The following is a 21,746-nucleotide window of genomic DNA, read 5'->3' on the forward strand; positions in this document are numbered from 1 at the left end:
ACAATGAGAACATGTTCAAACCATTTGATTTTGTGACCAAAGGTGCTGGTGTAGTGACTTGTAATTGTGACAGCCCTGACACTTTGATATAAATACTTGCTTTTGATGGATATATTATCTGTTTTGATTAAGGGACTTGCTTTTGAAGCATTGACTACTTCTTTTGAACAACTGACTTTTCTTTTTGATGAAGTGACTCACTTTTGCAAGTTATCCACCATGTTTTGCAGTTTGCACTAATTGTTTTGAGAAGAGCCTTAGTAGTGGTGCAGAGATAAATTCTGTGAGAAATGCACCAAAGCAAATGAGGGAAAAACTGTAAAAGAAAAAAAGGCACTGTTAAGGAGTTTTTACTGTTTTATTTGATTATGCTTCAAATGTTATGTTATACTTATGTTCACATATTTCACCAGACAGTTTTCTGTTGAAACAAGAAGCTGACTCTGTGACCTTTACCGCAAGAGATCAGTACAGAAATACATATCCGCAGAAGTTGACTTGCAGTATCTTATTCTTAGAAATTGACTTGTAGCACACACACTCCGTGACACACACAGCTTACACACAGACAGCATCAGGACCTGCATAACAGGAAATGTGATTATATTTGCATATTGACGATGTAACCTATGAAAATAAACGAATACTGCAGTTCGGTGTGATTGCTCTCTGAGTATTTCACCCGTGCAGCACGTTAACTATCTCGAGTGTCTCAGTGTTGTTTATTCACCTGACTGTTAACTGTAAATCTCTGACAGGCACAGACCTCCAAAGTGGCCTGCAGAGTTACACTCTGTGTCGCCCACAAGGGAGCAGCAATGGAACACAGACAAAACCTGTAATCGGCCTGGCTGGTGTGACCCAAAAGGTTATAATACTTTTAAGTTATTGTAGGTACTGACGAGGCTTTTCTAATCATGTTTGTATATGTTAAGCCTTTGACTCTCCAAACATATTTTCTTTTAGCTTCAACCCTTACTATAGTAAATTGTGAGCTTAAAAACAAGTGTGGTTTTGGCAATATATTAATTTGTAACAGTACTATAGCACCACATGAATTTTACAAAACCACTGAATGGATAATAATCAGGTTTCATTCAGGGGACATTCGCACCTTTCAAAAATGGCCTTCTTTTTAAAGAAAATGTTTTACACTTTGACCAGTCGGAAGCAGTTGGTTTGTAAATGAGGTGTGGCTGTCAGTTGTAACGTGTACTGACAGCCTAGAACCCACAAACACGTGAACGCACCCTATGCAAAGCTGGTTGGAGAGTTCTCCGCCGTAAAGAACGTCTTTATCGCAGGGAAGCAGCAACAGTAAGAAACATTTCTTTTTCCTGTACTACTGTCACATATCTTCTGAAAAAGTGCAGGCTGCTGGTTATATTCAGAGTGCAGTGGTTTTCTTTCATTTCCCTTTGTAATGGGGCTACAATGTGTGCGAATATGTTGTGCTAAATAGTTTTAATTGTCTAAGAAAATATGAAACGGAGCATTCTCATTTTGCCAAAAACACTAACTAACATTTTTGAATGATCGTTTAGCCCCCAAGTTTATTTATCAAAAAAAAAAAAAAAAAAAGCGTTGTGGTGTACCAGGATCTAGTTAATTTTGAGCTGATTTGACTAAGGCTCTTGCTAGCACTGGGTTTTGCCTTCAGAGCTTCGTAGATTCAGCGAGGTTCTAGAAACATTCCTCAAACGACCATGATTTGAACTTCCTGTTCCACTGCATCCCAACGATTTTCTGTAAAATCTGTTGCGTCAAGTGACTCAGTGATCAATAAGAACAGAAACACTTTTTAAAAGTGTTTGCAAGCTGTTTTTAAAGCTGCCTTGCCTGGTTATAAGTACTGCAAATAAGCTACCAAGAGGTAAATAAATATAAAATAATTAGACAGCATCCCATTTCGGTAAGATGTTTTAATATATGTTTTAATATAAAATATTAATTTAATACAAGATATTACGTTTTCAGCTGGATAAATTAAAAGAAAGAAAATTATCTAGAATATATATATATATATATATATATAGATATATATAGATAAGAACTGTTGCGCGTTACATCCTGTACCTGCTGATTTGTAAACTAAAGTCTGAAACTAAAGCCTGAAAGAAAGAGTACAGTAGCACTCCAAAATGCGAAGTTATATCTTTAAACACTGCTGTGCAGAAGTCTTCAACAAGCACTCAGTTCATTTGTAATATCATTGCTACATGTATATCCCCCAGTTCATCCAATACTGAGATGAGAGTGGGCATGTTTGAGTGTGAGACCTCGGTCTGAAACTTGATTGATAAGTGATCACTGTTAATAAGTGCCATACAAGGAAGCTACTGTAACAACCTCCAACAAACCACAGTGCGTGGTAAAAACCTGTTCCTCCTGAAGGTTGAAACGAAAAGCTAGTTTCATTACCTGACATATCCAATAATTCAGGCTATAAAGCAGGAAATACTATCAGCCAGTGATGAGTGGCTGAGTGCAAGTAAATAAATGATAGTTATTTCCCACATGCAATGCTAGTTGCCCTCCATATGACAGAAAGAGCAAACACATTGCACACTACACATTAACCCTAGCTCTAGTTTTTAAATGATAATGTCAGCACAGCAAAATTGTACTAATATTGTCATGTTTTCTAAAAGTAAGAACTAATTAGGAGGGAAGAATACGGACCAAATAAATCAAAGACATTAATTAAACTTCCCTACTGTAGTCAGGCTGATCTATTCCTTTGCATTGTGTGTTTCCTTCTTAATAAAAAATGTTTCCTTCCTTTAAATTATGATAACACTTCCTTTTGTGTCTTTTGGAAGCACAAATTTGACATCTTAAATTGGCAAGTCAGTAAGTCTGTATTTTCTTGACAATATCTTGGAAAGTGGAAACATTAAATGAAAGCAGATCTACAATTTTTCACAAACATAACCATTTACAGCTACATTCAGACTTCAGTTGTTAGGATTATGCGTCCGCTGGAGTAGCAGCCAATGTAGCTCAGTCAGTTATATAAAAATACCTATTAAAGACCAACATTGATTAATTGATGGTTACAAACGATCACAGATGGTCCTACAGACTTGACCTGCTGCCTTTCAAATGATTATCTACACAGGTTCTGTAGTTGTAGATTTTGTTTATTAAATCCCACAGAAACTATGATACCGACAAACTGCTGTTATTGTGTATATATATATTTATTTATATTTCTTCATACATTCTTATATAGTTCTATACTGTGTATTGTGTATTTTGTTGTACAGTTATTTCATTTTTAACCTTCATTTTTTTATATTTTATTCCTTCCTAGTTAAATTTACCCTTTTTAATTTTTCATATTTATTTCCTATCCTATTCATAGCCTTTTCCTTTTTGTTTTCTTTAGGTCACGAGCAGTTGTCTAAGCATTTCACTGCATATCGTACTGTGTATGACTGTGTACGTGACAAATAAAATTTGAATTTGATTGTGGTTACACAACCAATGATTTTCCAGTTCAGACCACATAAAATTGTGTCAACAGCAGACCCACATGCTTCAAAAAGAGCACATCCTGTTGACAAGAAAGACAAAATAAGCAGTACCGTAGTAGAGCAGCTCTAAAAAGCTATACTGGAGTTAGAGTTTTGATATAATTTCCTCGTGATGATTTGTGCATCTGCAGCATAATACGTCTTCAAATAAGGTTTGACAGTCCTAATAAAGTTAGGTAAACTTTATAAGTCTACAAGTTCAATTATTTTATGGTTTAGTACTTTGTACTGTAGTCTTCAGCACATGTTTGCAGTGTGCATGTCTGGCTTTCGGCCTTGCACCTAGATAGGTTTTCCATCGAGCACTAATAAAGTGTAGGCTCATTTCAAGTTTCCAATGACCCACTGAAACACAGTAATTCCAGTGTGAAACACATAATGTCTGTCCCTCCCAAGCCACTTTGCTTTATCAACCTGATGATATCTATACAAATTTTCTTTCTAGATGCACAACAGTTCTAGGAAGTGTGTTCAACTTGCTTTGCTTAGTGGAATTCTTCTGGTCGCCCTCTGTTATTTTTGGAAACCTAGCAGCAAAGAAGTTGACATAAGCTCAAGCCAGGTTACGCCCATTAAAAAATTCTTCACTGGGAAAATTGGAGACGCCACAAATGGTTATAAGGACATTTCCTACCACATAAAGGAGGAAATGGCAAGGTGTGTAAGTGTGACCTTTTCTTTTAAATTCAAGTTTTTGTTCCTATTACTTAACTCTTTGTTATTTCCAACAGTCATTTGGCTCAAAATGCCTGCGTATGCCAGGCTGATGAAGAAACCTTTCACCTACCATTGTCAAATCTGCTCTTTCCACACGTGTGGGCTCACAATCTTGATCAAGCATTTTTGGAGCTCCACCCTGATCCTGAAAGTGTAAAGCAGCACAGAGCTGATGAGTACAACAACCTTCAAGAAAGGTGAAGCATGTTTTGCATCTTTTGATTAAATAAGGAATGGTTTATAAGATTTTAGATGACAATCTGGAAATTTTCCCACATCAAGCAACCTTTTCGTCCAAGAGGCTTTTAATATACTTAGCAGAACGGCATTCTTGATACAATCTGCAATTGTCTATGATCATATTTTAAAGTAAGATATTTTATTTATTTTAGATATACAAGAGGATACGTGAATTTAGGTTTTTAGATGTCACCTGTTAAATTCACTATCAAGCCTGAGTTGATCAAATAAATTGTACTGCTCTAAGTGTACAGACTACAACTGTAAAAACTCACAGCTTTTATGTTGTAGTGTGTGTATATCATTGTCATGTTTCCAAAGGTCCTACAATCCTGCAGATGTGCTTAATGTAGCTGAGGCCAACAGTCCTCTTCAGTATCCTACCCAGGGGGTGCTGGTGCGACCCCTAAAGACAATCATCATTCCTGGTAAAGGCATATTTAACATGCAAAAAAACATTGAAACCCAGTCTAACTTTTACCTTTAAAAGGTCAGTTACACTGGGCCCTACTTTGATTGAAAACACTGTGCATGGTATAATACAGGATGCAGAACAATCACAGGAAGGTTAAGTGCATGTGTGGTCTTTTTATTTAAAGCTACAGAAAGCAAAACAAAACTTAACCGTCTGTGTTCTACATGAGCACTTTCTTGTTAAAAAAAGGAAATAAAACTGCTATTTAAATGGGTGCATATTTTTAAATCTTGTATTTATATAATTTCACTTTGTCTCCAAAAATAACCGTTTCTCTGCAGGTTTAGCCCTTAAAGAAGAAACAAGATCAGTTCACATGGTAATGCCTCAATTATTGTCTTGCACTTTTTTTTGTCATCATTTTAAATATGATTATTTTTAATTCTTTATTGCAACCAATGCTTATCCTGTAACAGGTATCTTTGACTGCAACACTTGGAAGTTTTGATGTTGCTGCTAAGGTGGACATGGTCTCCATCCAGGGAGTGGGAGAGAAGAACATGGTTCTGTCGAGTCCTCTTCTCTCTGCTCTGAACAAACAACTGCAGTTTGTCACCTATACAAACATCGTGTTTCATCCGAAGACAGCAGACACAAGTAAAGCTATGATGTGGATATGAAACTGATACTAAAAGTGCAATGTAGAATGAACCTGTTTGAACATATAAACAGTTAGTGCACCCCCACCCACAATGAGACGAAAGGAAGGCAAAGTTTGGTACGTAACTTTATACAAGCAATTATTTTCTTATCTATTAAATAAATAAGTGGGCATTAGAATACAAATTTAAGGAGATTTAAACTCAAGTAGATTTTTTTAAAGCATTGACAGTATTTGATTAAAGAGCTTACACATGCTAGCTAAGCATTAACCATTACAGAATGATAGATGATATCCGTGAACTGGAGGTTACAGATGGCAGTCTGACAGCCGTGTGCATTTTACATTTACTGCTATTTCTTGACTCATTATGTATTTCAAGAAGTTAAAATGTAAGTGTACTATTCAGTTTTTTTCAGCTCCTAGTTGATGATAACATCAGCATATGTCACACTTGTAAAGACAAGAAAGAAACTACTTTAATCAGATCAGAATACTCAGAACTAAATTAAATAAATCGATATATTACAATGTTTATAAAGTATAAGAAATAGCTCTAATATATACAAATAGGACTGACCACAACAAAAATAAAAAGGAGTTGACCAATGTAATGTTTGAGGAATATTCTTGTCCAGAAGGTTCCAATAGAAATTCAACTTGACCACATGGTTTAAAAGCCAATGAAGTAGGTGAGTGAAGGCTTCTCCAGTGGGTTTTTTTAAGACATGTCATTGAGGGCGGGGCTGTGCTTAGGCAAATGCAGCTTACAGCTTCATGTGCAAAGGTTATTTTCACAACGATAACTGCCCATAAATTCTGCAGCTGGCCTTTATCATTTTGTTTGTTTGTTTCATTCTGCAGTTCAGTTTGCAACTAAAGATCACCAGTCATTTTTCACCATCAAAATTGAACACAGAAACAATCCGAAACTTTACAACTCGGGATACCAAAAAGGTTCGTGAGCAGTTACTATGAACACATGTAAAGTTTAGCTTTTTGATGCACAGTGTTTAAAAGTCACATGAGTATTTAATTTGTTGTTCTTGTTTCCCTTAGAGTACAATATTACAGCTCTAGTTACCATCGCCACCAAGACCTTTCTGCGCTATGACAAACTGAAAGATCTCATTGACAGCATAAGAAAATATTATCCCACCGTCACTATTGTGATAGCAGATGATAATGAACACCCTCAGCCCGTGACTGGTCCTCATATTGAACACTACATTATGCCATTTGGAAAGGTAAACAAGTTACTGTTTCTGTATGTAATAACCTGGGCCCTATTCCAGGAAGCAAGGTTAGTGAAAAACTCTGAGTTTGTTAAGCCTGAGATGAAGGACACTCTTCTGGGAGTTCCAGAAAGAGAGTTAACTTCAATAACTGGAATAACAGACTGTGAACTTAACCTGCTTGCTGGCAGGTTTTCTCCAACAATCTGAGTTGGTCTCCAACTCTTCCCCTTCTGCTTCACTTTAACCACCTTGTTTACTTTATTTGTAGGACCCAAATGCAACATATTTACTTTGTTTTTGTGTTTTTTATTCAATTTAAAAATGCCCTCAAACGTAATACTTTTATCTTTAGTTTGTGCCACCTATTTCCTTGTTGCTATGGTGAATCCTAGTATCAGAGCTCCCCTGATAATCGCTTTCTTCTCTCTGCCCAAAACTGTTCTGGAACCAAAACTCAGAGTTGCTCATCTCAGTCAGTTTGACCTGCTTCCTCAAATAGGATCCTGCTTTGCCATTTTTACTGTGGTTATTCTATTATTGATTGCTTTTGTTTATACAGGGTTGGTTTGCAGGTAGAAACCTGGCAGTGTCTCAGGTAATCACCAAATATGTACTCTGGGTGGATGATGATTTCATCTTTACTGCAAACACCAAGTTGGAGAAGATGGTGGACATCCTAGAAAAGACCACTCTGGATCTGGTAAGACGATGCAGTTGTTTTTGTTTGTTTGGTTGTTTTGTTTTGTTTTTAAAGTGAGCTTAAAGGAGTGGCCTGAAACTTCATGCAAATATGCAAACTAGTAATTAGAAAAGCGCAATGTCACTGTGCCCTTACAATCTTTGATTATGAGCAGAATATTCAGTTGTTGCTGAAAGAAATTTAATCACTAGAATTACCATTTTACAAGATTAACTTGTAAAATACAAGTTAACTTCCTTTTCGTGTCATAATTTTCTGCCACTGTATGTTTCTATTTATTCATTCATTTATTACTTATAGTCAGGAGCAGAAGGGAAATGGTGACTGCGTTTTACATTTCTTTTCCCTGAAATTGCCCTGATGACAAGTCTTGGGTGCCAGTTTTGGAAGTGCAGTGGTGATGTAGATCTGAATTACCAGTCAAAAGTTTTAGGAAACCCAATTTTTTATTTATTTATTTATTTAAATTGAAAGTCATGCAGTTTCCTGTTAGCCGCCTATCACAAAAGCTGTTGTGGCTTTGGGTCTGCCAGACCTCTTCCTGTCAGTTTGTCCCAGTTTCTGAGTCCCTTTACTTGTACTCACGCACACGTTGACTTTCCTTGCAAAGTCTCTGTGGGAAAGATTTTTTTTTTTGCTAGCAACGCACTACTTTCTGCAGTACAATACTGTTCAACTGATGCTCACGAGCGTATGGTACCACAGTGTGTTTCAACACTGCTTTTATGCAGACAGAGGGGGTTTGTAAGTAATCCAGAAAAGCTGGAAAACCTGTAGCAACTTGTAGCACCAGCTTTCAAAGCTTGATCAACCTCCATTGCTGCAGAACAGCTTTAAATTGTTATCCCATTTTGTGTTCCCTGAAAAGGCCTTTTTGTATAATTCTGAAATGTACATTATTTTTCAGTTTTGGGTAACCTTACCTTTTTTTTTTTTTTTTTCCTCTAAACCTCTGGCAGTTCACCACTGACCTTTGTACCATTTCAAGCTATTCACTGGGCTTCATGACACAAATTGCAATAAATAACGGGAAAAATTGGAGTATGCTACAACTTTTGATGGATAATTTGTATATTTGACACATTTTGTCCTCTTTGTCCACGGTGTTCTACCATGCAGGCAACGAATGCAAACAATGTAATTGTTTGTATGCCGGCTTGCACACATACGCGAGAGGCACGAGAGTTCTTCTTTACTGATGTTTACTGTGCTTCTCTTAACGTACACAGGTACACCGTAGAACTGGTGAATGCATATGTACAAGGAAATTATATTTCAGCAAACATATTGCAATATAAAATTCACAAAATATAAACAAACATACCACTTTGGCCTGCAAGTAGACAAACGGTGTATTTGGAACTTAGGACTTTTTATTTCTTCTTTGACATTCACCATGAGCAGCTTCTGACCTTTTTTCCCAAAACAGGAAGTGACCTCTGCCCTTACCTTAAACTTAGAAAACTTTAACCGATTATTTACCATGTATCAAATTAACAGTACACCAATCTGGTATGCAAATAATAATAATATATTATCATGCTGTTTACAACTACATGAATGTACTAATTGCTGTGATTTATTACTGTTACTGAAGGTCCGCGGCTCCGAACCGTAGTAAAGGGACCTCTGGCTAATACGTCGGGCTCGTAGCCGAAAACTAGCTTTACTTTGTTGTCTGGGTCAACTTTGCTATTGTGACCAAGTGGTCGGCGGGGTTATAAACAAAATAATAAACTTGACAACGCCACCTAGGGGAATTGCACCCCCAGGAAATATATTTAAGATAAATAGATAAAAGGAATAAAAGGACTCCGCACAGATTCAAGGATGCACACTGAGGCAGGTTGGCTTCCAATACTAAAACAGTTTTATTTATAGAAAAAAATAAATAAAATATTAAAAGTCAAGATGTAGCGTCATTATTGACAGTGTCCTACAGTAAAAAAATAAAACAATCGTGGAACTTGGACTTACCAGCAGCCGTGGAACCAAAAGAAAAATCACACAAAAAGAATCACTGCAGCCCACCCAGTGCTGTACAAAAGAAAGTGTGAAAACGACCCACCACCTGAGGTCCCAGAGCCACTGGCTCGTCCTCCGTTCACTGAAATAAAACACAGAAAAATATGTTAAAAGGATAAAAAGGACACTGAGCGTCAGGCTCGCTACAGATCATCAAAAAACTAAAACACACTTTAATAAAAGAAATCACACACGCACACACAGGAAAGGCTTATACCCCACGGGTCAAACTACCACTCGTGCTGGTAATAATTATTCTCAGGCGTAGGCCGGTCTGGCTCCCCACCGGCTGAGACCGGCAACCCAGGCGATTTGGAGTCTCAGCACAACGCTCGGGCAGAGTGTCACTTCCGCCCGATCACAGAAGCGTGGGTACGAGCAACAGTCCAAAATAAAATAGAAGAACACCAGGCGAACCAAAAAAAAAAAAAAAAGTGAGCCTACTTAATAAAAACAAGACAAGACAAGACAAGACAAGACAGCAGCTAGGCAGGCGTCTCGACTCTTTGCTTAAAAATCAGGCAGTTGGTCCCTGAGAAGGTGCAGCAGCAATCAAACCCTACAAACAAAAAAAAGGCAAAGATAACCTTAATCGTCTCCAATTTACAAATACTAGCAGCTATAATATAAGCGGGCTTACCCCAAGACTGGAGGCGCTGTACTGTACGGTGAACGCGTCTCTCCACCACAGCTGGAGTAAAGAAAGAGAAACAGCCGCGCTGTAGCGGGCCACAGAATTATGACTACCAGTTGCTGACTTTTGAGAGAAAGAGGTCGAAAGGAGGCCTACCTGTAGCAGTCACATAATCCGATTGTATCGGTAAATTAACCAATAGGCCAGCATTTACTGCTGTATCGCACCAGAAGCTCGGGAGGAATGATCCAACAAAAAACCGGCTTCCCTTTATACAGGTAAACACCCCCCTGTAATCAATATGCAGGTGGGTTCCTAATTAACCCAATCACATGATACAAGGAGCGAGTGCAGCGGAGAGAGAGCGAGGGTGGTAGAGCGAGCGAGAGAGAAAAAGAAGGGCGAGTAGCCCATCCGGCTACACTAGCGAGAGACAGAGAGAGGCGTTGAAAGACTGCTCCAACGGAACTTATTGTTTCAACAAGTTTCAACAAAGTAACTGTATTCTAAATACCACCTTTATAAACGGTAACTGTAACGGAATACAGTTACTCATATTTTGTATTTTAAATATGTAACGGCGGTACATGTATTCCGTTACTCCCCAACACTGAAGGTGTGTGGTGATTTGTGCTTTTACCAGTAAATGTCCTTTCTGAAAAGGCAAAATGTTAAAAAAAAATAAGTTTCATTCCACATCCTCTTAAAAACCCAGCACTTCCCCTCTGCTGTCGGACACATGAACAATAACCGTATGACTGTTCCCACCACTAACACATGACCCTACGCTGTGTTCACTGCATCATTCCATGTTTGGCACTGATCACTACCTGCACTCATGTATATATCATGTATATATCTATCTACTTAGCACTTTTAATTCTTATTCTTATTTTCATGTCTATTTAAGCGTAATTTATGACACTATGTTTGCACTGAAGCACCGCAGCAATTTCCTAATGTTGTAAACCTGCTCAACATTTGGCAATAAAACCCTTTCTGATTCTGAGTTCACTTTTCCCCTCTGTGGGTGCCATGAATCTCAAATCAAATCAAAATCAAATCACTTTTATTGTCACATCACATGTGCAGGTACATTGGTACAGCACATGTGAGTGAAATTCTTGTGTGCGAGCTTCACAAGCAACAGAGTTGTGCAAAATACAATAATGTAAACAAGCAAAATACAAGAATGGCTACATCTGAAACTAATAAATATATCTACACTATATAATAGTATATGCTTTTCTGGATGTGTATACTAAATATTTTTCTACGTGTGTGTGTGTGTGTGTGTGTGTGTGTGTGTGTGTGTGTGTGTGTGTGTGTGTGTGTACACATATTTTACAAATTAAATAGAGTAAACAATAAATAAAATATATAAAATAAAATATACAGAGTGAGACATGTGCAAAACAAGTGGCGTTACTGTACAGTATGGAGTGCATAATGTTAAAGTTCCAGTAGTGAAGCTGAGGTGTCTATGACGTGTTCAGCAGTCTGATGGCCTGATGGAAGAAGCTGTCTCTCAGTCTGCTGGTACGGGACCGGATGCTGCAGAACCTCCTTCCTGATGGAAGCAGTCTGAACAGTTTATGGCTGGGGTGACTGGAGTCCTTGATGATCCTCCCCGCTTTCCTCAGGCACCGCTTCCTGTAGATGTCTTGGAGGGAGGGAAGCTCACCTCCAATTATCCGTTCAGAGCACCGCACTACTCTCTGGAGAGCTTTGCAGTTGTAGGCGGTGCTGTTGCCATACCAGGTGGTGATGCATCCAGTGAGGATGCTCTCAATGGCACAGTGATAGAAGGTCCTGAGGATGCGGGGGCTCATGCCGAATCTTTTCAGTCTCCTGAGAAAGAAGAGGCGCTGCTGCGCCTTCTTCACTGTTTTGTTTGTGTGTACTGACCACGTAAGATCCTCAGCCAGATGTACACCAAGGAACCGGAAGCTGCTCACTCTCTCCACAGCAGCGCCGTTGATGGTGATGGGGGTGTGTACTTCTCTGCACCTCCGGAAGTCCACTATCAACTCCTTTTGTCTTTGCGACGTTGAGGGTGAGATGGTTGTCTTGACACCAGTGGGTCAGGGCGCTGACCTCCTCCCTGTAAGCCGTCTCATCACTGTTGGTGATAAGACCCACCACTGTAGTGTCGTCCGCAAACTTCACAATGATGTTGGAGCTGTTAGTGGCTGTGCAGTCGTAGGTGTAGAGTGAGTACAGGAGAGGGCTCAGTACACACCCCTGTGGAGCACCAGTGTTCAGTGTGACGGGGGATGAGGTGATGCTGCCCAGTCTGACCACTTGGCGTCTGTCAGACAGGAAGCTAAGGATCCAGCTGCAGAGGGAGCTGCTCAGTCCTAGATCCTGCAGTTTCCTGTCCAGCTTCGAGGGAACGATGGTATTGAATGCTGAGCTGTAATCTACAAACAGCATTCTCACATACGTGTCTCTCTTCTCCAGGTGTGACAGGGCAGTGTGTAGTGTCAGGGCTATGGCATCATCAGTGGACCTGTTGTGGCAGTATGCGAACTGTAGAGGGTCCAGTGAGTCGGGTAGTGCAGAGCAGATGAAGTCCCTGACCAGCTTCTCGAAGCATTTGCTTACGATGGGGGTCAGGGCTACAGGTCGCCAGTCGTTCAATGAGGAGATGGTGGAGGATTTGGGTACAGGGACGATGGTGGCCATTTTGAAGCAGGCTGGGACTACAGACAGAGAGAGGGAAAGGTTGAAGATGTGCGTGAACACTCCAGCCAGCTGAGCCGCGCATGACTTGAGGACGCGGCCGGGAATCCCGTCCGGACCAGTAGCTTTGCGTGCGTTCACCTTCCTGAAGCACTTCCGCACATCCTCCTCAGACACAGTGTGCGCACTGACGTCATCCGCGGTGCGCACACTGTCCGGTCTCATGGTGTTCGCTGTGTCGAATCTAGCGTAGAATACGTTTAGATCCTCACACAGAGAGGCCGTGGTCTGCGGTGTGCTGGTTTTCCCTCTAAAGTCTGTGATCGTGTTTAGTCCCTGCCACATACTCCGAGGGTTGTCAAACTGTTGCTCCACCCTGTCCCTGTACTCACGTTTGGCTGCTTTGATCGTCTTCCGGAGTTGGTAATGTGCGTGTTTGTAGTCCGATGTGTTCGCGGAGGCAAAGGCGGTGTTCCGTGCCGCGCGAACATCTCCGTTAATCCAGGGTTTTTGATTTGGGAAGGATTTGACTGTTCTGGATGGGACGACATCTTCCACGCATTTCCTGATAAATCCGCAGACTGAGTCTGTGTACTCATCAATGTCCCTAGCAGCCACGTGAAACATTTCCCAGTCCGCGTGATCAAAACAGTCCCGCAGCGGAGACTCCGATTGGTCCGTCCAACAGTGCACCGCCCTCCGGGTTGGAGCTTCCTGTTTCAGCTTCTGCCTGTAGGCGGGCAGGAGCAGGATGGAGCGGTGATCTGATTGGCCGAATGGGGCGCGGGGGAGGGCTTTGTACGCGTCCCGGAAAGAGGTGTAGCAGTGGTCGAGTAGCCGATCTCCACGAGTGTTAAAATGGATGTGTTGGTGGAGTTTGGGTGAGACTTTCTTCAGGTTTCCCTTATTAAAGTCTCCGGCTGTGATAAACGCTGCCTCTGGGTGTGCGGTTTCCTCACTGCTGATCGCGCTGTACAGTTCCCTGAGTGCTCGGTCAGTGTCGGCTTGTGGGGGAATGTAAACAGCCGTAATAATCACTGCTGTAAATTCCCTCGGTAGCCAGAATGGCCGGCACTTAATCATCAGGTACTCCAGGTCCGGTGAGCAGAAGGATTTGACCGGGTGCACGTTCGCATAATCACACCAGCTGTTGTTGATCATGAAACACACACCACCGCCTCTGCTTTTCCCAGTAAGATCCTGTGACCTGTCCGCGCGATGCACGGAGAACCCCGGTAGTTGTATTGCGGAGTCCGGTACCTTGTCCGATAGCCAGGTTTCTGTGAGGCAGATCACGCAGCAGTCCCGCATCTCTCGCTGGAATGAGATCCGTGCCCGAAGCTCGCACAGCTTGTTCTCCAGAGACTGCACATTAGCCAGTAATAAACTGGGTAACGGTGGTCTGTTAGTGCGCCGTCTCAGTCGAACCAGAGCGCCAGATCTTCTCCCTCTGCGTCGGCGTTTGCGGCCTCCAGGGCCAGAGAACAAAGGCGTCTCAGGTGAGATGAATGGGGGGTCTGCAAACGGAGCGTTCGTGTTGCAAAACTTGAACTCCGGAAAGTTATAAGAAAGACCGTCTTTTATGTCCAGTAAGGTTTGTCGGTCGTACACAAGGAGACATGTGCTACTCGCGAAAAAATGAAGGAAAAGTAAAATTAAACACAGAAAAAAGCTGTTGCTTGGGGGAGCTCGCGACGAGGCTGCCATACTCGGCGCCATCTTGTTCTCTTGTGAATCTGAAAGCTCTATGTCAAGCACCATTTGTGCAATCTCTGTGAGTCAACCTCTGTGAGTCCATCTCTGGGCTTTCTATTACCACATTTGTGGAGGCTGGGTTAACAGAGTACGTGACATTTCCTTTCAGAATAACAGGAATTGATATGTTTCACATTTTGTGGCCACAAGTGAAGTTAAATGATTCTGTTGCTAAAACCCAAATCGCTTCTTTAATGTCTTTGTCTTAACTTGGATTTTAGTGGGATTTGAGAAAACTACAGTAACTTTACCTTCCAAAACAAAACTTTAATTCGGTAACTCTGAACCACTACCATAGATTTTTAATCTGTGTCCATACTTAAAGAGGAAGAGAGACAGATGAGTCTAGAGTTTACTTAAAATTGTGAAAGGGAAGTCAGACATTGGAACATGGAGGTGAAAGGTCAGAAGAAGACATGATATCATTATGAATGAGAAGACGTGTAGAAAACTAAATAAGAACCTTTATACACACACACACACACACACACACACACACACACACCTTTATCACTGTAACAAGTATAACGAAATTAATTGCAGTGTCAAAAGAAAGTTTAAGTATAATTACAAAAGAATAGAATAAAAAAGTAGAGCATGGTATTCAGTAATAATAAATAGAACCTTATTGCACATAAACACTATAGCACAGGATGTCATCCATTGCACTATTTGCCAGTTTGAATTGTAGGTGATTACTTGTGATTCAAAGCCCTAACAGCTAGAGAGTAGAAACTGCTATCTAGTCTATTAGTCTTTGTTCTGATGCTCTTGTATCTTTTGCCTGATGGCAGCAGTTCAAAAAAGATTATGAGTGGGGTTTGAGGAGTCTTTTATATTTCCTCCTTTCCTGAGACAGCAGAAGCGGTTGAGTATATCCAATGATCCCCTGGGCAATATTTACAATCCCCTGAACTTTTTTTTTCCTGCGCTGTCGTGCAGCTGGAAAACCACAGAGGGAGTAGCACAGGATGCTCTCAATAGAACAACGATAGGACCATAATGGAAGGCCTTAGTCATCACATGCTTAAACTCATCATATATTTTTGCATATGCTGAACAGGCAGTCAGACATGCTGTAACTGTGGGGTAGAAAACAGCATGAACACCATACAGCAGGGGTCTCAAACTCCAGTCCTCGAGGGCATGGAAAAGTTGCATGACACTGGCCCTTGAGGACTGGAGTTTGAGGCCCCTGTCATATGGAATATGACAGGTGTGGTTGAACTGCATGAAGACTCTGAAGTTTCTCTTCTCTTCTGGCAGGACAGGAATGTGGCCTTGTCCTGTGAGCCACCGTAAGGATGTACTTAAGAGTAGAACTGGGCTGTCACCGGCCTCAGGCTCTTCACCCATTTCAAAAACAAAGCAGTCATTTAGATAAAATATTAGATATTGTTTACCTGTAAATGCACAAAGTAAATTTAGAAATGTAATTATTTTCAAGAATGAACAAGCACTGATAGTGTAATCTACAGCTGTGGCCAAACGTTTAGAGAATGAGAAGTGTTGTTTGCTTATTTACAAAGTTTGCTGTTTCAGTGATAGTTATATATCATATTATATCACTTCAAACAGAGGTGATCCAGTAATGCTGCACTAATGAATTAGACTAACTATTCACTTTAGCTAAAGTTATTAAGTTAGCTAAAGAGTTGGGATGCTGTGTAAGACATAAATAAAGCTAAAATACAAAGGTTTGGACACCGTTTTGCATGTTTCCCTACTGTAGGGGTCTCTGCAAGCATACAGAGGGGGTACTCTGAGAGGGTACAAGATGACAACTTTGGAATTCTACTAGAAACAGTCGATCATATTTGTTTGTCAAAGCTGAATTCAGGGCAAACTACGCTAAATTAGCGTTTTTAGCTAACAGCTACAATAAGCATAAAAGTTACCGTACGGCTATCATTTGTTAACATGACGCTTGTTCTTATACATGTAGTACATTTATTACCAACCTGAGAGTTTATCCGCTGGTCATTCGACATGACGAATGACTTCTGAAGTCTTAATTCAGCTCAAGACGCTGTAGATTCCCGTCAGTAACACTTTCGGTCCGCTAGTAAAACGTAGTTCTATTAATCTGCGCTTGAACCGGAACCGGATGTAAGTTCCAAAAAACTGAATTGTAGAACTGAAACTGAATCGTGAGAAGTGAAACTGAAATTATGCGAGAGCTGAATTTTTAAAGGATAAAATGCAGTTTCAAAGCAAATCAATTCATTTTCAAAATATAAAATTCAATTTCAAATTAGACTAATTCAAATTCAGTTTTCAAAAGCATTTATTCAAGTTACAATTCAGATTCAATCTCAGCAATTCAAATTTACCTTATTCAAATTCAGTTTCTGATGGCACAGATTTCTGCCCATGTTTCCACCCCATCTCCATTGATGTAAAGAGGTTTAATGTCCATTTTCTTTTTTCTGAAATCCACAACAATCTCCTTTGTCTTGGTTGTGTTCAGGAGCAGGCTGTTGTCCCTGCACAATGCTGTCAGCTGCTCCACTTTGTCCCTGTAGGCAGATTCATCCTCCCCCAGGGATGAGCCCGACCACAGTGGGTCGTCTGCAGATTTTATGATGGTGTTACTGTGGTGAGCGGGGGCACAGTCATATGTGTATAGTGTGAAGAGCATTGGGCTCAGCACACAGTCCTGGGGAGAGCCGGTGCTGATGCTGATGGCCGAGGAAATGTGGGGACCCACCCTTGTGTCCGGTTTGTCAGAAAGTCCTTAATCCATAGACAGGTGGATTATGGGAGTCCTAGGGTCAACAGCTTGCTCACCAATCTGTGAGGGAGGGTGGTGTTAAAGGCAAAGCTTAAATCAATAAAGAGGTGTGCGGAGCTCCTCTGCTTCAGGTGGGACAGGGTAGCATGGAGAGCAGCAGCGTCCTCAGTAGACCTGTTAGCCCTGTAGGCAAATTGGTGAGTATCAAACTACTGGCCGATACTCATTCAGGCAGGTTGTGGGTGATTTGTCTTTTTTCTTTTGGTAAGGGGACTATGGTGTAGGATTTCAGACGGGGTGGAAGTGAGGCCTGGTAGTGTGACAGATTAAAAACATCAACTAAAAGTTAGATTTATTTAACTATTTACACTGTTGATTTCTGCAGTTAGTATCATAGTATGCAATAATAATGATAATAATAATGATGGATTGCATTTATATAGCGCTTTTTGGGGCCCTCAAAGTGCTTTACAATACCACTATTCATTCACTCTCACATTCACACACTGGTGGAGGCAGCTACAGTTGTAGCCACAGCTGCCCTGGAGCAGACTGACAGAAGCGAGGCTGCCATATCGCGCCATCGGCCCCTCTGGGGCTATAACTGCATTAGACACACACATCTCCTGTCTTTGTCAGTTCAGTTTCAACCATATAGAAATCTGCATGAAACATGAAAGCAGAACACCTGGTCACAACTGCCAAGAGTGGTAGCTCTCTGATAAGATCAAACAGTAAAGGTTTGAGAAAGACAAATGTCAAAGCACATAAAACACAGACAGATCAGCTCATCTCTGTAGATAGCATTTAAACTGAAAACATACCAGTGTTTGTGGAAAAACTCAGATAACCTAGAATCTGCATTTACTGGTTCTTTGTTTTAGTCAGTTCAGTAAATTAAGACAGACTCTTTAAGATCAAAGTAACAAATGATCTTGATGTCTCTGGTAAGGGACCTCTGGAAGGTGAGACCTCTCTTAAACAGTATGCGACAAGGCTGTCTCAATCTGCTGAGACCATAGAAAGATGGGCCGCTGTCCTGTATGGCATTTGAGAAACCAATTCCCACAACTTCAGAGCCCTATACAATACTTCTTATCCATAATGAATAAGAAGTATTGTATAGGGCTCTGGATGTCGTCATTTATGCCCCTGCTTTCCTGTTCCTGCTTTAGTGCCTTTAGTGCCATCTCCTTTCAGCACTGACTGTGACTCATCTTCCACAGTTCTTCCTCACTCAGCTCGGTCATACCACGCATGACCATTATTGGTGCCATGGGTGATGTGATCTAACAACATTTAGGTGACTATTGGGTCAGCAGATTGAAGTTTAATCAAAAAGCTTGACTATGAGAAGTTATTGCTTAAAATTATGTTTTAGTGTTCAGATGCAGTTCTAATGTTCAGAAATCCACACATGGAAACGATGTCATTACATTACACCACATCATCCTGTGATCAAGACATGACCCGATGTCCACTACAAAAGACTTACGATTTTTTTTTTTTCAAAATCACAATTTTGCGGGGGAAAAAGCAATTGTAAGATATTATTTTCATGCAAAATAGTTAAATTATCTTTCAAAAAATAAAGATCAAAACATATTTTGCTCAGGCTCACAGGAGGAAATATTCCCCAAGCTGTGAATGACTTGCTATGTTTCTGTTTTGTCTTATTTATTTCCTCTGCACTTGATATCAACAGCAGCAAGGACACAGGAATGCTGCAACTGTTGAATGCAAAAGAATGCTGTTGACATCAAAGGCTGAGGAAGTTGGGGGAGGGTGGAGGCTGGGGGGGCTGTGAGTGGGTACCCTGTGGGATTGGTTGTCCATCAGCTCCTGTAGACATTATCAATTGGCCAAAATTGGAAATCTTTTCAAGTTACTATTCTCTCATATGTGCACTTTGCAAAAAATTTGGATTTCTTTTTATTATTTACATTTCCATTCAAGGGCAACTCTGAGCACTGACACACAGGCTGTGTGAGTCAGAAACAGACATCCTGTAAAGGGATTTTCCAGATGGAAATGAAAACACTGGAAATAGTTCGTAGAAAGGAAATTCTCTACTGTGATAACACCATTTTATGTCCGCATATGGAAGAAGCACAAAAAAGAGAACAAGCAGCAAAAGAAAACAAATACTAAAGGAGGAAAATCCCTCAGACAGATCCAGAGACTGCGCAGAGACTGAGGTCACTGGCAGAGTCCTTTCAGCTAGGCAAAGAATATGCAGTTACATGAGATATGAATAACTCATACAACAGTGAAAGTAAGGATTCAGTTGTAATAGATGATGTTATATCTTCAGCATTGCTTAACTTTGATTTTCAAAATGTTATTGCTCAGTTAGTCGTTTCAGCAATCCGATTACCTATAGACTGTGTTCAGGCAGTCATATGATATATTCTACCTATTGAAAGGTGTTAAATAATATATATTTTTTGGAACAACAAAAATATACCTCAAATGAACTATGAAAATGCTTGAATAAAATATGTCATTGTCATTTCTACAGCAGATTTAAAGCCACAGGAGTTGATCCAAAGTGCTTTTCAGGTCTCCAAAAAAAAGAAACCTGGTCTGTTCCAGAAAACATTTGGAAAAACTGTGAAGCTGTGTTTTGTTAACTTTGTTAACTACCAGTGAAAAGCAAAGGTCAGCTATTTAGTGCTCATTAAAATGTGCTCAGATTTAGCATTTTACTTGGTAAAACCAGGTTTGGTAGCTAATCATAGCTTTCTATGGCTGCCCATGCACATGGTTAACTGGGGAGCAACATTCACAAAGTCGATTAAGCCAGCTTCTATCAGTTTGTGCTCGAACTGAAAACTGCTAACAATGGCTTTCTTTCCGTACTGACGCACAACCCTAAATCAATGATCAGCCTTTCTTGAAGAGAAGAAACTCACAGTTGTCAGACTGTTTTTCTTTGTTTTTTTGTTTTTCTGTAATTTTTAAAAATTTTGAACACTACTCCAGAAATAGGGCCCAGATCCAAGTTGCAATGGTGGCCTAGTCAACGTATTGCTTCTTGAAACCATGCATATCTTTTCTGCCTTAACATTATTGTCTTACTGATTTCAGGTTGGTGGTGCAGTCAGAGAGGTGACAGGTTACACTGCAACTTATCGTCACACCATATCGGTGGAGGATGGCGGAAACGAGGGTGACTGCTTACATATCAGACTTGGCTACCACCATGCCATCAAAGGATTTCCCAACTGCGTGGTAGCTGATGCTGTCATCAACTTCTTCATGGCGCGGACGGTCAAAGTGCAGCAGGTTGGATTTGACCCGCGCCTCGCACGGCAGGCCCATCTAGGTGAGTTATTAATTGTTATCAGAATCACAATACTTCAATAATCCTTAAGGAATTTGTGTTACTTGTGTAGAACTTATAGAACTTGTAGAAATTACATTGATGAGTTTCTTCGCAATGAAAAAAAGTAAAGTGGCACAAAATCAAGGCTTGTGGAAAATGGAATACTTTCTTTTTGCAGAGTTCTTCATCGACGCTCTTGGCCACCTCCACATCGGCTCCTGTAGTGACGTCATTGTGAGTCACGCGTCAAAGATCATACTACCCTGGAGTAAAACAGACGTACAAAAAGCCTATGAAAAATTCCGCTACTCATCGTCAGCCACGAATGCTAAAACTCATAATGAAATCTTCTACTTTAAGAACAGGTTCAAATGCATGACCAGTCAATGAAGTGTGAGAAATAGTTTTGCTCGGGTAAAATAAGACAAACTGTTTATTTTGGCTTTTACTGACAAAAGAACTGGGTGGATTACCCAGTTATGATCTTTGGTATCCAAGGTTGGTTTTTGCTTTCTTTTTTTTTTGTTTTTTATGTTTGTGGCTTGTAGTGTTTCTAGCAACTCTCTGGAAACTTGTAAATCGCCTTTTGACTGTTTTCAAAGCGTTTCAAACTGATTTGCAAAATGTTGACACTGAAAAGGAAAATCTTCAGTTACATAATAAATAGCTTCAGCTTGTGAAGCACCGCATTTTTATTTATTTATTTTATTTAAACGGGTTCTAAAAAAATGGAGTTAAGAAAAAGGTACGTTGTTGCAAGTCACAATATAGCAGCAAGTATTCTACAGCAAAACAGTTCCAGTTTGATAAAAATGGCTTTGTAAACTAATGCCCAGTGTCACATGATTGTTTTTGTTGTTTAAGTTGTTTCATTTGTATGTATTTTTAGTAGGATACTGTTATGCCCCACTTAGAAACGAAGTGTTAACTGGGGTGGGGGGGACACAAAGTGAAAAAGAAAACTACTGAAAAATGTCATTAAACATGATTTATTGCACAAAACTACTAAAGTAAAGATGAACACAGGGAAGCTCTTTTCTTCAGGGTCTCCAAGGCCAAAACAACAAATAAAACA

The 21,746-nt window shown here is 40.3% G+C and overlaps 1 protein-coding gene across 1 annotated transcript; it reads left to right on the forward strand.

The window, feature by feature from the left end:
* The first annotated feature begins 1,253 nt into the window (after positions 1 to 1,253).
* LOC113013327 (beta-1,4 N-acetylgalactosaminyltransferase 1) lies at positions 1,254 to 21,500 on the forward strand. The gene is given in 12 exon segments (XM_075410366.1): positions 1,254 to 1,276; positions 1,278 to 1,317; positions 3,985 to 4,196; positions 4,271 to 4,453; positions 4,818 to 4,924; positions 5,253 to 5,290; positions 5,388 to 5,568; positions 6,437 to 6,529; positions 6,632 to 6,819; positions 7,370 to 7,510; positions 20,434 to 20,671; positions 20,850 to 21,500. Coding segments are annotated over 12 exon segments (1,656 nt in total). The 3' UTR covers positions 21,062 to 21,500.
* Positions 21,501 to 21,746: the final 246 nt, after the last annotated feature.

This window comes from Astatotilapia calliptera, chromosome 20 (assembly GCF_900246225.1).
Source record: "Astatotilapia calliptera chromosome 20, fAstCal1.2, whole genome shotgun sequence".
Classification (NCBI taxonomy): domain Eukaryota; kingdom Metazoa; phylum Chordata; class Actinopteri; order Cichliformes; family Cichlidae; genus Astatotilapia; species Astatotilapia calliptera.